The 14,765-nt window shown below is 40.2% G+C and overlaps 1 protein-coding gene across 3 annotated transcripts in view; it reads left to right on the forward strand.

Annotated features, from left to right (window-relative positions):
* GLIS1 (GLIS family zinc finger 1) overlaps positions 1-14,765 on the forward strand; it is a 177,099-nt gene that overhangs the window by 85,635 nt on the left and 76,699 nt on the right. For all 3 annotated transcript variants that reach the window (XM_085067560.1, XM_085067559.1, XM_085067561.1), the window contains exon 4: positions 1,842-2,943. In XM_085067560.1, the coding sequence (XP_084923686.1) occupies positions 1,842-2,943 (1,102 nt within the window). The remainder of the gene's footprint in view (positions 1-1,841; positions 2,944-14,765) is intronic.

Raw genomic sequence — 14,765 nt, forward strand, 5'->3', positions numbered from 1 at the left:
TTTTACAGGCATATGGTTCTGTAAATGTTAAAAAATAATGTATGGATGTTGTTGGGTTTGGTTTTTCAGATATAAATTTACCATCTGCAGAAACAGGTGCTTTAAGTTTATCCTGAGACCAACTGTGCAAACCTAAAGGGAGAAATTATAAGTAATGGTTTATGGAAACCTCTAAAAATTTTAAATGTACTGGTTTAAAATCTGTGGTGGCAAATGCAAGATCTGATTGTTCTATACCAGTGAATGATGGAGAATTTAACTTCTCTCATGATCTTGAATTTATTTTTTACGTTAAGCCCTATTGGAGGTTAGAAACCTGTCACTAGTGAATGCAGTGTTGCCAGTTCTGTGCCTCAGACAGATGTCAATTTTTGACAGCCTTAATTTCATGGGAAGGAAGTATTTTTGGAGCTTTTTATTGTTGTTATTTTTTCCATCTCTTTTTTGGTCTTTTGAGAGCTGTAACCAATGAAGTTTTAGAAGTAGTCCCAGTTTCTCATCTTAACATTTGTGTTGGATTAATGGAAATAATAGTGATAAAACAATCTAAGATATAAAATAAATCCAGTTTATTCAGCATCTTCACAGTTTGATGTATAAATGTCCAAAATACTTTTATGCGCACATGTTTCATGCTTTAAAATGTGTCAGATCTGCCATAGCTGCAGTGTCACACACAGGTTGCCAAATGACTGGGTTTTCTTCAGCTTTTGTGGTGCTAGCATCCAAAAAGCATAAAATTCATTTAAGTGGAACATGTCAGCTTAAGAGCCACGGGGCACTTCTCTGGAGGGTTTATTAGCTCAGGTACAGCTTTCCTGCACACAGATGTACTGTTTCCTCTCCTCGGTTTGGCACGATGAAGCCATAGGTTAAACCTCCCCATGCTTTAGGGATATGTAAGGAACACCCTCTGATCCTAAGAAAAAACACACAGTTGGATCATCCACAGTAAATGTTTATAGCTGAGATAAAATGTTTTATTTCAAGCCGTAAAGCAGTTGCTAACTGCTTGGAAGAAAATGCTAGGAGGAAATGTTTCCTAATGGGAGTGCTTTTCTGAAAAGTCTTTGTGGAGTTCCTCAAGGTTCTGCTTCCTCAATGAATGGGTTCAACACACATCAAAAAATATGAAAAGTCATTTCTGCAGAACAATCTTACTGTGATTTACAGCCCCATGCACACTTTATGATGAAAAATGGAGATGGGAGTGCATAGGCTGCCATTTTAAATCTGCTGGCTGTGAACTTTTTATGTTGTGGAAGTAAATACTCAGCTGATCTGTGATTCTGGAGCGCTGATTGAAAGCAAGCAGTTCTTTTGCTGTATTCCTTTTTTCTCCACTGATCTGGCTCCTTTTTTAATTTAGCTAAGGAAAGCATGTCTCTGACATGTAAGCAAAGCTCAGCCTTTTTTGTGTCAACAAGAATGCCAAGGCATTTTCCCAGTGTGCTCTGAGGAAAATGATGATATTTTAATAATTCAAAAGTGCCCAAAGTTCTCAAACTTCATTCTCAGCTATTGTTTTGCCAATCTATTATGCATTGAAAGCCTCGATTGTGATTGATGAACTGCCTGTAGCAGTGGAGAGGAGATTGTCTGTTCCGTGTGTAACCCAGTGTGTAAAATTATTCCTGTGTAAAACGATGCTGTCTTTACACAGGTTGGAGAGGAAGCATTGCAGTTTTTTTTTTTTTTTTTGTATAATTGCTGCATTAGACAGGCAACATTCAGCAGAGAGCAAGTGCTTCCATTCTCCAGGGCTTAACAAGTGTTGTGTCTTGTACAAAAATCATATATCCTGTGGTGGTTAGCGATGCTTAATGAAAACTGTATTGCAGGTCACCCAGGTTTCAAGACTCAGTAGATTCTGCTGCTCCATGCCTGAATGGAAGTCACCCTGCTCAGCATATTAAACAAGAATGCCCCAGTGATTATAAGGTTCTGTCTGAGGCTTCCACACATAGGAGGATTACGGATGGAATGGAGCTGAGAGCCTCCGGTAGCCTGCATTCTGAACTAGACCTAATGAATAATAGCTTTACAAATTCACTTTCATCGTACTTGTTTAATAATGAACACAGCTCCTCCCTGGGTCCTTTGTCACTTGGCACCCCTCAGCACTCGGCCAGGCTACAAACAAGCAACCTGAAGAAGAGATGCATCTCTGTCGTGCCGTCTTCAGCCGAAGGAATCGATATTACAGCTATCATCCGCACGTCACAGACGTCACTGGTCACCTGTGTGAATGGACTGCGAACTAACTCAGCTGGCATTTCCTCTCATCCTGTGGAGATCAGTCATCACAGTGCTCAAAAATCCTCTCAGCCCCAGTCTTGCTCTCAGCCTGGAAACCCTTGCAGTATTCCCTCCCCTCCAGCATGTCTTGTACCTCTTTCCGCTGAATGTGACAGAGGTGACTGTGAGCAGATACAAATGCAGCAAGTCGAGGAGAATGGCAGCCTCAGCCTTATGATGAATGGCACGAGCCTTCCTCACCAGAACTCCTCGCACGGCACCCAGAAGGTGAGTTTCTTAAAACAAGAACCAGCTGACGATTATTCCTCCACTGCTGATCTTTTTCGCCATCACCAGGGGCTGCCTCCCCCCTACCACCTGCACCAGCAGCTCAGCCAGACCCCAGGGACATTGCCTCACCTAAACGCCTCCATGTCCCCCAAGTCCCTGCAGCCCAGTGACGGCGATGAGCAGGACCTCAGCAGTGGCAAGCAGGTCTGTCAGTGGATTGACTGCAGTGCCACTTATGACCAACAAGACGAACTGGTCAGACACATAGAAAAGACTCACATTGACCAGAGGAAAGGAGAGGACTTCACTTGCTTCTGGGCAGGCTGTGTCCGCCGCTATAAACCCTTCAATGCTCGTTACAAACTGCTGATTCACATGAGGGTTCACTCTGGAGAAAAACCAAACAAGTGCATGGTAAGTCTGGATTATATTTGTTTGAATAGAAACATAACTGCTCTGCTCTCTTTCTTGCTCTCTCTTCGATCTTATTCCAATATAATTGTTGTGCTTTCCTGTAACTTAGTCTGTAGCAGGCTAAAGGGGAATTGGAGGAAACCTTAATCTAGAAGGAAATGATTGAGTAAGAAATACTGTAGTTCTTGGAAAAGGGATTCAGTTTCCTTATATGAGAGCTTAACTTTTAATACAGTGCTTTGTTTTTTTAATATTCATTAAACCACTAATAAAGTGATGATCAAAGCACGCAGCCGTCATTTAACGTAAAACAAAGTCACTGAGCCTCGGGTGACATTTTTAATCAAGAAACATAAAACACATCTAATGAAATTCTTTTCATTCCTTCAGCTGAACAATAACCCATAGAGTTGTGAGTGCAAAAGTTTCAAATGGTAGTTTGGACAAAAAAAAGAAACTTGTTAAAGGATTTTAAACAGTTAAAAGAAGAAAAAGAATATATTTAATTACATTTTCAAAGGTTGTTAGGGGCTTTTTTAATTTGCAAAACAGAGCTTTACAAATAAGTAAAAACCATTGTTCTTTTCTGATCAAGAAGATGTAAACAACAGCAGTGTTCCAAAAAGAGGATCTTGGGAATAACACCATCTCTGCATCTGCCCACCATGATGACAATATGGCCAAACTAAAATAAAAGTTAATGACTTCCATTAAGCTTTCCACATGTTTGAAACAACAATGATATAAGACCCTGAGTGAAACATATGAAGCAAAACAAGTTTGACATAAGCTTCCAAATTGGGCCATGAAATTTGGAAAGTCTCATTGGTAACACCCACACGCGTGTGCACACACACGCATGCACACACAAATAAGTCCAGACAAAGAGAATGGTTATGGCAGCAGGTTGGGGTTCCTGATAGGCAGAATTTTTAACTATATGTCTATTTTATTGTTTTGATCAGAGCATGATACAATGGAAAATACTTATAAGGAAGTTAGATCATGACAAACTTTTCCATGGCAAGCTGTAGTGTTCTATGGAGGAATAGGAAAGAATGTTTATAAGAAAAGTTTACTTTTTTTTTTCATTTGTTCAAGAAAAAGCTTCCAGGCCTGCGATGGTTATGGGAGGGAAAAGGAAGAAGACAAGAGTATTCAAAATGTTTTGCAGAGAAAAATTTTCTCTGTAAGTGATTGTCCTGATTGTCCTTTTATGCCCATTAGATAAATTAAAAAAGTTATCTTAATGTCAGCACTGTTTAGTGGGTGTTCCCTAAGATAATACTGGAAACAGTGGACATACTTAGAGAATACCATCAAATTGTCCAAGATAAAATGGAAACACTCTTAAAACATATGTGTTTCTTTTTCCTTTGAAAGCAAGAGCTGACTGGTTCATTTCCAGAAGTAGCTCTATCACATTTACTAAATGTACAGATAAATTTAACTTCCCCTGCAGAGATTTCATTTAGTTATAAATTATCAAAGGATAATGCAAGTTTGCTTCTTTCAAAACAAAAGTGTAGGTAAGTAAACTGAAAGCCTACTTAAAACATTCACTTTCCTGTGGTGCTGAAAGATCAGTAGACTCTGTGGGTAAGGGAACTTGTCTCTTTTCCTGAAAAATGCATATTTAACAGCCATTGTATAGCAGATTTCTAATGTTACATTCCCATTCCTGCAGAAAACTTGGTAAACCAGAGATACTAAATGCTGTAATATCTTAGCAAATGCAAAAAATGTCCTACTTTCAATTAATTTCATCTGCACTGAATTGCCAGCTTTTGATAACATATCAAGGTTTTGTGATTAGGCTGGAAAAACCTTTGCATCTGATATTGCAGACAGCCTTTATGGCATATGTATATAGCCTTGGCATGTAAGTATATAAAGATCTCTTTTACTGGAGCAGATATTGTAGTTGTTCCCATACATGGAATGGCCCAATCAGAATTGTGAGCTCTGCATTGCTCAGCTTGGGGTTAACTCTTCTATTCCCAGAGAAAGAACCGTCCACTGTCAGCAGAGATATTGTGTATTAAATGTTGCAGTCTGGAATTCTGCAGGGAGTCAAGTGGATCCAAGAGAATACACAAAAAGAAGTCTTCTTTGCAAATTTAGTTTTCTGCCCTGGAAAGAGCTTGATCTAGCAGGGGCAGGATCCAAAGCTGCAGCACAGTTCCCTAAAGTTATTAATATCGAGGGGGAATCATTTGCCTGGTGAATTCCATTCCACTTTGAACAGGGGTTGCTGTGCACTGTTGCACTGTGCAGTGATGTCATTTTAAATGATGGCTTTTCTTTTGATGTGGTAATAATTGTGCTGTTATTCCTGCAAATTAAGAGAATGAAGGCAATTCATTCTCTCTCTGTAGAGGTCTGAGATTTTGTTTCGGTTTTGCTGTAGCTCTGTTAAAGTAACTTTGCGTCTCTTGGTATTTGTAGTGGAGATTTTCTTCCGCTGTTCACAATTACCTATTGTACTTTTTTTTAAGCCCTTGATTTCGTTCTTCCCTGTAAGATTATTGCCTGACTAGGTATCGAAGTGCTCAGGAGAAGCTAACAGTGAGCAGCACCCTGCCCTCATACATAAAAGTACTTTTCCATGTAAAATTATTAATTTCTTATGACAGGCTTTGCTACTATGTACTGTAATAGACAAAGGAATTTTGGAATTCAAGCTACTTGAGAACAGGAAATACATGAGACATTTTGATTGAAAAGTAAATGGTTCACTAAAACTGCAGTTAATCCTTTTATTATCTTTCCAACAGCAGTTTCCACAATACTTTCATGAGGTAAGCTTCCTTCAGTCCAACTGTAACACTCTCATCGTTGCAGCTGGTTTGAATTTAGCAAGCCTGCTTCTTTCTTTACTACAGACAGGCGACAGGCAAAACAGGATCTGGTGTGGAGCACTGCTGATGTTTCAGGTCCATATTCTGCTCACTGTGTTCCATTGCCAAGGCCGGTACTATGAGTATTCTGTTTTCATATTCCGTTAAATATTCTAATTAAGTGGTGCCTTCTCGTCATTGTGTCCCTCGGTTTGGTTTTTCCTTGGGCTCTGCAAGTAGTCTAAAGGAAACTACCTAATCTCTTTGCAATATCCTGTTATGTTTCATACTTAACTCATGTTATTTTAGTTTTATTAAATTTGGGGTTCATCTGCATTATAATCAAAAATATATCCAACAAAAATAATGATGCAATGCCTTTAAGACTTTAACTTCTGAAGATTAATTTCGTGCTTTTTTAGATTTGATGTCCCAGACAATTGGAATTTTGATTGTCTGAGACAGCAAAAATTAGCAAGCTTAAATGGTTTTTATTTAAAAAAAAAAGAGAAGAAGTTTCTCATAGCTACATCTTTTGCTGCCTTTCAGTTCTTCGAATACTTTGGTGAGTAGAATCGTGCTGATCTCCAGATATTGCATCCTTGGTTTAAGCCTCTGCTAGCAAATGTAAATACAGAGCTGCTCATTTAGTTGTCTAGAATTGTTTGATTTGGACAAATCTGTACTTGGCTTATTAGTTTACCCTCTTGCACTCTTGTGGCTTCATAATGAGTAGAAAATATGTTCCCATCACTGCATTCATCTGTGCTCAGGGGCCTCCCCAGACAGGATCAAGGTAAATGATTTATCTTTACGTAATTTCTACATGTGTAATTAGTGTCTATAGAAACTGGGTATCCTAATGTGTGTGATATCCCTGAAAGGAGCTGGACTGGGATAATATTTATTGTTAATGTCTTTAGTTTTTGTATGTCAAAGAAACAAATGCCTCCTGTGTGTGTTCTAGACCTGTTTCTGTGTGTTTGCCTAGAGAGTTAAGACTTTGAAGCAGAATCTTTTTTTCATGTGTATATTCAATGTACTCAGTTTGGGAGGAGTCTGAATGGAATGATTTGGGTGCTATATTGTACCCAGTGAAATTCAGCACCTGTGCTGTTTGTAGTCAGTTCTTTTGAATCCCTAAGGCTGAGACACCATAGGTACTGCATTAAACATGGGGAAATTGAGACACAGAAGATAAGTAACTTGCCTAAAGGTGTCTTTAGGAAATTCCAGCGTTCCAGTGCAGATCTTGTGTTCCAGTCACCACTTCACACAGACTAACAATCTGCAATTTACCTATGAAACAGATTTTTGTACAGATTGCACAAAAGATTGCGCTCTGGCTGAACTTGCTGTTGTTTTTTCACTGCACGTCTCTGACGCAGGTGGTTTGACATGTCATGAGTGTGTGAGAGCTTTCATCAGAAGCCTTGGCTGCATCCGTAACACTTCATGGGCAGCGACCTGCTTATTGGGAATACAGGAGAATGCCTGTGGAGCAGATTAGTATTATTGCTTCTGTTTCTGAGGAAACCAGCGCGGAATCTCAGTTCTCAGTAGATGGCGAGTCTGATGCCATCTGCAGTCCATGGGGAGCGTGTGTCCAGCAATGCAGGGTGAGAAATGAGATCTCTACAGGGCTATGGCTGCAGAGGAGTCCCAGGGACAGCCCTGCATCTGTGGGGAAAATGGGTCTGCGTGCAGCAGCTTATCCACTTGTGAGTTACTTCATCTAAACAATGAGTTTCCATGCCTGATTCGAGGGAATGTTGTGGAAGTCTGGAAAGTATTTTCAGCTTTTGGAGTGGAGGGTGTCATGCACTGATGCCAAAGGAGTGCTCTAAAAAAACAACAATAATATTAGGCTCACTTTCTTTCCTTTCAAGTCAATAGTAGGAAACATCCATTCTATCAAAGCTGCCTCACCAGAGATCTCTCTTTTTATTAGGTCTCTGATGGCATTTCCCGATACTGTCAAGGAACCTCAGCATTAAAAACACTCTGATTAGAGGAGTAGACAGCAATTCAGTGGTTTTGTGGAAACACAATATTTGTTTGTTTACAAAGCCCACTGCAGATTCCAGGGCAGTACAAATGGGTTTAAGCGTGCCCCAGCACTGGAGGGCAGGCTGGCAATGGGCTTTAGGCTTGGCTCTCTCTCAGCTCATACCCAACCAGCTGGTGAATTTGGATTCATGTCTGCCCACAGGAAAGCTCCACACTAATAGATCTTGCAGAGCAAAAGCAGCAGAAACTACTGGGTCATGATTCTGTTGGGAATGGGATTGTCCTGTGCTCCAGTGCAGTAGGACAGAACTGGAAATGAGTGCAGTGCAATGGTCCTGCACTATCCTTGGGGGCTTGAGACCTGCCTGCTGGAGCTGGGCTGCAGAGGGAGAAGCTGCCAGGCTTTTCCTGAAAGATTATCAGCCTCCCAGTTTGGTCCTGGGATTGCTGGGCTTCAGGACATCGTTTGAGGTGCATCTGCTTTATCAGGCTGATAAGAAGAATGGTGTAGGATGGAATTGTGCTCTGACCAAGTTGGTCAGGGCTGGCTGCCTTTTTTCTTACTTTCCAGCAGTCTGATATGCTTTTTTGTTACTTTCCAGCAGTCTGATATGGGTTAGGTCTGGCTGACATACTTCCAAGGCTTTTTTTTTTGGCGTAAATCTAAATAAATTAAATTGAAGCAAATTCCAAGTGTTGCTGCCAGAATCCAGAATGGTTTTCAAGTTCACTTGTATGCCTTAAAAACGTTATACAGGACACTGAAGAGATCTGCTAAATGGAATATGGTAGTTAGAGTTATAGCATGTAACTTCCATGGAGGAGGCTTTCAAAAACATACTTTCTTTGTCCTACAAGAACATTTATTCCACAAGGTTTAATTTCATTTGACCTGATAAATTATGAAGTAATTTGGGGACCTGTTTAAAACATACTAATCCTGAAAATTTCCTGATACATTTATACAGATCTGGTGGCTGTGTGTAGGTATTGCTGTTCATTCAGTGTGTTAAATATGAAACAAAGTGGGATATTAAAAGTAATATCACCACAGCATAGTGTGAGTTTCACCCAGTGAAACTCCCTGCCATAGGATATAGTAATTAATTGCCACTATTAGGGTTCTCACAGTGTTGGATAATTTCCACTAACAGTACTTGGTATCTGCTGAAGGTAAGGTGATAGGCAGGTAGCGATTTAGGGAACAGATAGCCTTGTGACAAAAGCATGGATATTCATTTCCATCCTCCATGATAGTAATTTTATTGGGTGTTCCATCAGTTTTTTCAAACCAGTAGTAGTATCACAGTAGAGCTTTGAGAAGAAAACCATTTGTGAATCTGGGTCACCTTCAATTTGGAAAACAAATGATGGGGGATGGTAACAGGGCTGGAGGATTTTGTTACTATTGACATTTTATAGACAATGTGCTATTTTGGAAGAGGTTAAACAAAGACTTTTTTTTTTTATTGTTTAAAAGCTTTCCCCATTTGATTTATTAAGTGTTTTTATTTTGTTAGTACAGTCTCCCAAACAATTATATTTCAGCTCATCCTGGACTGATTTATCTTCTCTTCATTTTTCAGTGTTCTGATTTGGCTACTGAAACACATATTTTTCTACCACAGTTCCAACTGTGACCTGATTTGAGTACAAGGAAAATGATCTGCTTTCCTACAAAGCCACAGATATTTCTTGGAATCCCAAACACTGAGCTTTTGACAAATATCTGACAATGGTCTGACTGACAGAGAACATCTTAAAGGAAGGAAACAGTTTTGTATTAAAAGTGGTTCTGTGCTGCTGGCACCCTTGTGCTGCTCAGGGAGGAGTGGTTGTGCCAGAACTCCTCCACGCCAAGCAAAGTCATTCATGTTCTTTGTCAAATAATATAGGCTGAAGTATGCCCAGCTCTTCAAAAAGTGAAATTTATTAGTTGTGACCTACCATGTCTGGCTGCCAGACAAACTTTGAGACATGTCTCCCAGGTCTTTTTTGGAAAATTTCTTCTAGGCTCCTTTCCCTTCCCTCTGCCCAGTTTGCATACAAAAATGACATGTTGATACCATGTTTTTATCTTCATCCTCCTGTCCCACAAAACTCAGCAAGTAGTGATTCTTTCTCATATTAAGACACAGAATTATTTCCAGCTCTGCTGTGGCCTGGCTCTGGATGAAACTCCACATGTAGATTTATTCAAACCCTAGTCTCAGCACAGACCCATAAACCTCTCATGGGGCTTCACCTTTTGAAGATACCTTGCAAATGGCCTCCTAACTCCCAATTCATTCCAGCTGCACCACAAGATCACTTTCTTTGCCATGCAGATCAATGGATTTTATCGAATAATCACATCTGAAGCGCAAAAAGGGAGAAAGGCTTTTTAGCCTCTAAGCACTGGGTTTGCAATAACTCTTCAGGTTTTCTGTAGCTCACCCTTTCCCATGTAGCAAAAGTGTGACAAAGTTTCTTTCTCACTGTCTCTCCTGCCTTGGAGTGAATTGTCCATTAGTTTCCACGTTTAAATCTGCACAGTAGTAAAGATATGTAATACACCCTCTACTAGTCAAATGCTTTCTCCACTCTACTAATAAGTTTTACAGAGCAGGAAGTATAATTGTGAACTACCTATTTCCTGTAGAAATGTCTTAATACACCTCTAGAGTACCTCAAAGATGTGTCCAGCAGTTGCATCTTAATACTACAATTGTGCAGCATACAGCATCATTTTGGGAGGGTGAGTTGCCTCTGGAAGATCTGGGAAAGCAGGGTGCATTCAGTGATTTGAAGGCAGTCTGCAGTTATCTAATACCTAGGAGCAATGAGACAAGAATTTTCTTTTTACCCCCTTGAAATTTAATTTATAAAAACAACTTGCATTTGAAGATTATTAATCCTGTCATTTGGTGGACAGCTTGGCTGCTTGGTGGAGAACTTGAAAGTTCTAAAATTTTAAACAAAGTATTTGTGTTTGTGTTCTTGAGGTTAAGTGCTTGGCTTTATTTTATTCCTTTGTATGTGTTCTGTGGGGATTATTAAAAGTGGTAGGAATTGTTCAGAACTCTCAGTGATTTAGCCTCTCTGAACAGTGATTAACCTCAAGAAGGAAAAATAGTTTGTATCACCTGGCAGCAGGCTTGGTCAAATTAAAAAGCAGTAAAATTAAATATTGTTTAAAAACCGTGCCAACGATAGACTTATTAATGTTTCTTATTAGGCCAATACGTTTTAATACTCTCTATTATTAAAACCTATGTCATTTAATAAAAATGTTAATCCACATTTGTAGGCAACAGAGAGGCTGTATAGTGTAGTCTCGGGGGAGAAAGAGGAATTTAGTGCGCATTAAAAACTTTATACAGTCATTTATGCAGTTGTATCTCAGTTCTCAATGTGATGTGTTTGTTTGTTACTTTGGGGCAAACCAGCAGCAGTTGGCCTTTAATATCAGATGAGAAATGAAAAGCCATCATTGCGCAGTGCAGGGTCACATTCTGAAACCCTCACTGGCTCATTCAGCAAGTAGTCCAGTGGGCCTGGTAAAAAACCCATGTGCTGGTTAAGCTAAATATATCAAAATGTGACCTACTGGTATCTGACAGCTCACTGTGAGCTATTTCCAAAAGCAGGCCTGGTTTTGGGGAGCTTTGTTTGAAGGTGACCTGCTCTAATAGGGCACCCCTGAAGTTGGGGTTGTTTTCCTCTTAGACCAGGAGCTGAGTTACTGAAATTTCATGAACACTCTGGGAAACTGTGGGGTTGGATCTCCTTTTCCTGACAAGCACAATGAAATAAATTTCTCTGGAGCATGATGAGGGTGAATAATCACAGTGAGGTAGTGAAGCCAACAATACAATGTGCCCATAATGCTGTTTTGCATCGCTAATCATTCCTTCTGCAGAGAATCTCAAAGCTCTTTCAAGCTGTTGCCTGCCTACAGCATTTCCTGTGTGGTGAATATTCTTGTGCCCAAGTTCCAGATATAGCTGAACTAAGTCAAATTACTCTGCTACTTTCTCTCTCTGTTTAAACTGGTATCATTGTAAAGAACACATGAGTGCCTGGAAGAAAAGGCAAGGAAAATATCTTCTCCTTCCCAAAGTATTTTCTCTTTCATGTATTTTGTAAAGCCAGTGTAAGACTGTGCACATTTGCTGACCAGAAAGTACTTTCTACTTCAGAACATTATTCTCATGAGTAGAGGTGTGCAAGACAGTGATTTTATTTAGCTGTACTGTGGATCTCAAAGAAATTGTCACCATGGTAGAGAATTCAGTGCCCTGTGTTCTGTCTCAAGGACACCTGTATTTTCTGTGTTTGGGTAAGTCAGAAATGGCTTCATTTCAAATAGCTGTACATTTAATCACAGACATTTGTCAGTGCCTGACTTTTCTGTTTACATCCCTGGCTGATTGTGGAGTGAAGAAACAATAGGAGTTTTATTTCAAAGTCTGCCTTAGTTTTCTATATCAGTGTTTTCCCTCCATCTCCTTCTTTTATTGTTGTGTACAGATAACATATGTGTGAAGAGATCCTCCGCTCAGGTACAGTGGAGCTGCAGTGTTAAATAATTGATCTTGATCTGTCTTTTGAAACTGCATCCAAGGCATTTAAAAGTGGGAAATGGAAAAAGCATGTTCTCATAATCCAGCTCAGTAAAGTTTGCACAACTGCTCTTTGTTTCATCATGCCTACAATAAATCTTTCATTTTTGCCAATTGAGAATGCCTACTAAATCTGCAAATGATTACTTCCCTGAATTGTGTTGGGATTCTTGCAATACATTTTTCTTACATGGGTAATGATAAAATAAGAGTCCATCAAAAAATATTTTATTGCCTGGCAGAGAGCCTTTTATGAAATGGTTTTGATTCAAGGAGATTCTTCCAAGTGTTTTAGAACCGTTGCTTACAACTTCCCTTTAACCCTTGCATGGAGGGCTGCCAGGCCCTAGGAATGCCAGGAACAGGGTCAGTCAATCAGCAGCTGGTGGAATGCAGGACCTGGGTATCAGTTTAACCTGCAGCCCTCAGCCTCAGCCTGAGAGCACGAGTACTTGTAAAGGGGATTGTGTTACCACGAGATTAGAAAGCTGATGAATGTCAGACTGGTGGGAACCTTGTAAAACTAATCTGCTGTATCCATGTTGATATGATTTCGCCCTGTTTCAGCGAGAGGGTGAGGAAGATGGAGTATTACAGAAAGGAAAACACAAGGCAGAACTGGTGGGGCCATCTGGGTCACTGAGCCCAGGCACCACCTTCCAGGAATCCTTCGGTGCACCCAGAGGCACAGAGCACCTCTCTGGCTGTGCCTTCGGGAAAGGTGTGTTGTCAACACTGTGACTTGTGAGTCAGGACCTTTCAGTCATGTGAAACAAATCCTGCCCTTTTTCCCCTTGATTTCAAATTGGGTACAACTAAATTTGTGTGCCTTTGCTCAGCAACCAGCCAGCTATAGGAATTGCTTTCCTTACAAAGAGACACAGTCTCAACACAGTTCCCTGCAGACCTCAAGCAAACTGTCTCCACATAAAACAAGGCCCAGGGGGCTGCTTCTGGAATGGCACAAGTCATGATGCCTGAAAACACATTCAAGTACTGCAGGGAGAAGGGATCTGGCAAGAGATGTACCTTGTGGTACTTGCTTGCACTCGCAAAACAGCAGCAGACCTGACTCAGTGTGGGGTGCTCTCAACAAAACCACATCTATTGCTTGACATGTTGCCCACTTGCCTCCATGTAATAAACTCTCCCCTCAGAAAAGACATGAGAGATCAGAAAAAAAGCAGATTGTGTGAAAATATTTTAAAGTATCACCGTTACTCACAGGCTTTTATCTTCCTGCATATCTTCAAATGCAATGACATTTTTAATTGCATGGTCATGGTGATCTCAGAGCTCACTGTTTACAGTAGTTTGGTCCAACTGAACACTCTTAGGTCATGCTTTGTCTTCAAGGCCAAGGAGTGAAAAGCTGACAACACCCAGGAACCAGACATGCATCAGATGCACAAAGAACACCAGCTTAGTAAGTCTTCTAGCCAGGTAGGTGGTAAATAGCATGTTTTACACTTCAGATTGCCAAACCTCCTCCTGTATATACCTTACTTCTGAGCTGAAATGAGAAAGTTATCTCACATTATCCCTGACAATTTCTGTTGAGATTTTGAAAGGAGGCAATCAGAAATACTTTGAGGTGTGAACAGATATTGCTGAATTTAGAGGGAGAGGTGCTGGAGGTACAGTGAACATCACAGGAAAGGCCAGGTGAGGGGTTCTGCATCATCTCTCCTCACAGATGGATGTTGAAAAGCAGCACATTTAGGACTTTGTAAAGGAAAGACTTTGTAACACTGAGCAAGGTTAAATGGATCAGAATAGAAGGAACCTTTGTGAAGCTTGGGTGTTCTTCTCAGGGGACTTTGATAATCCCAGCCTTCCTCAGTACCTCTCAGGCAACTTGTAGCTGGGCCACTAGAATGACAGCACGTTTAAAACATGAATATTTGTAGCTGCATTACTTCATTTCTAGTGCTGTAAAAATACCGTTCGCATAATGGGGTAATGGCCTGCAAGTTCTCATGATTTCAACTGTTTTGGAGTTATAGGAGTTCTGTTCCTTTATGGCAAGCATCCATTTCTCATTTTAACATCTTTGGCACTCGCCTAAAGGATGGGAAATTAAAAAATGATTAAGGGGACAGAGAGACAGTCTTTTAAGGAAAGATGAAAGGAATTAAACTGAAGCTGGGGTGGGGAGAAAAGAAAAGGGAGGGATTGTTTAGGAAAGAATACAAAACAAGTAGGGGTGATCATGCAAAATCAAGCAAAGGAGAATTTAATTTTTCACTAGAGGTTTCCCAAACAGGAGGTGTATTTTAGAGTGGAATAATTTTGTAGTGGAAATAGAAGATGCCCAACTGCATTTCATAAGCTAGGCTGTCTGAAAAACTTGGAAATAAATTGTAGG

Source organism: Lichenostomus cassidix, chromosome 8 (genome assembly GCF_008360975.1).
Source record: "Lichenostomus cassidix isolate B80296 chromosome 8, HeHo_3.0, whole genome shotgun sequence".
Classification (NCBI taxonomy): domain Eukaryota; kingdom Metazoa; phylum Chordata; class Aves; order Passeriformes; family Meliphagidae; genus Lichenostomus; species Lichenostomus cassidix.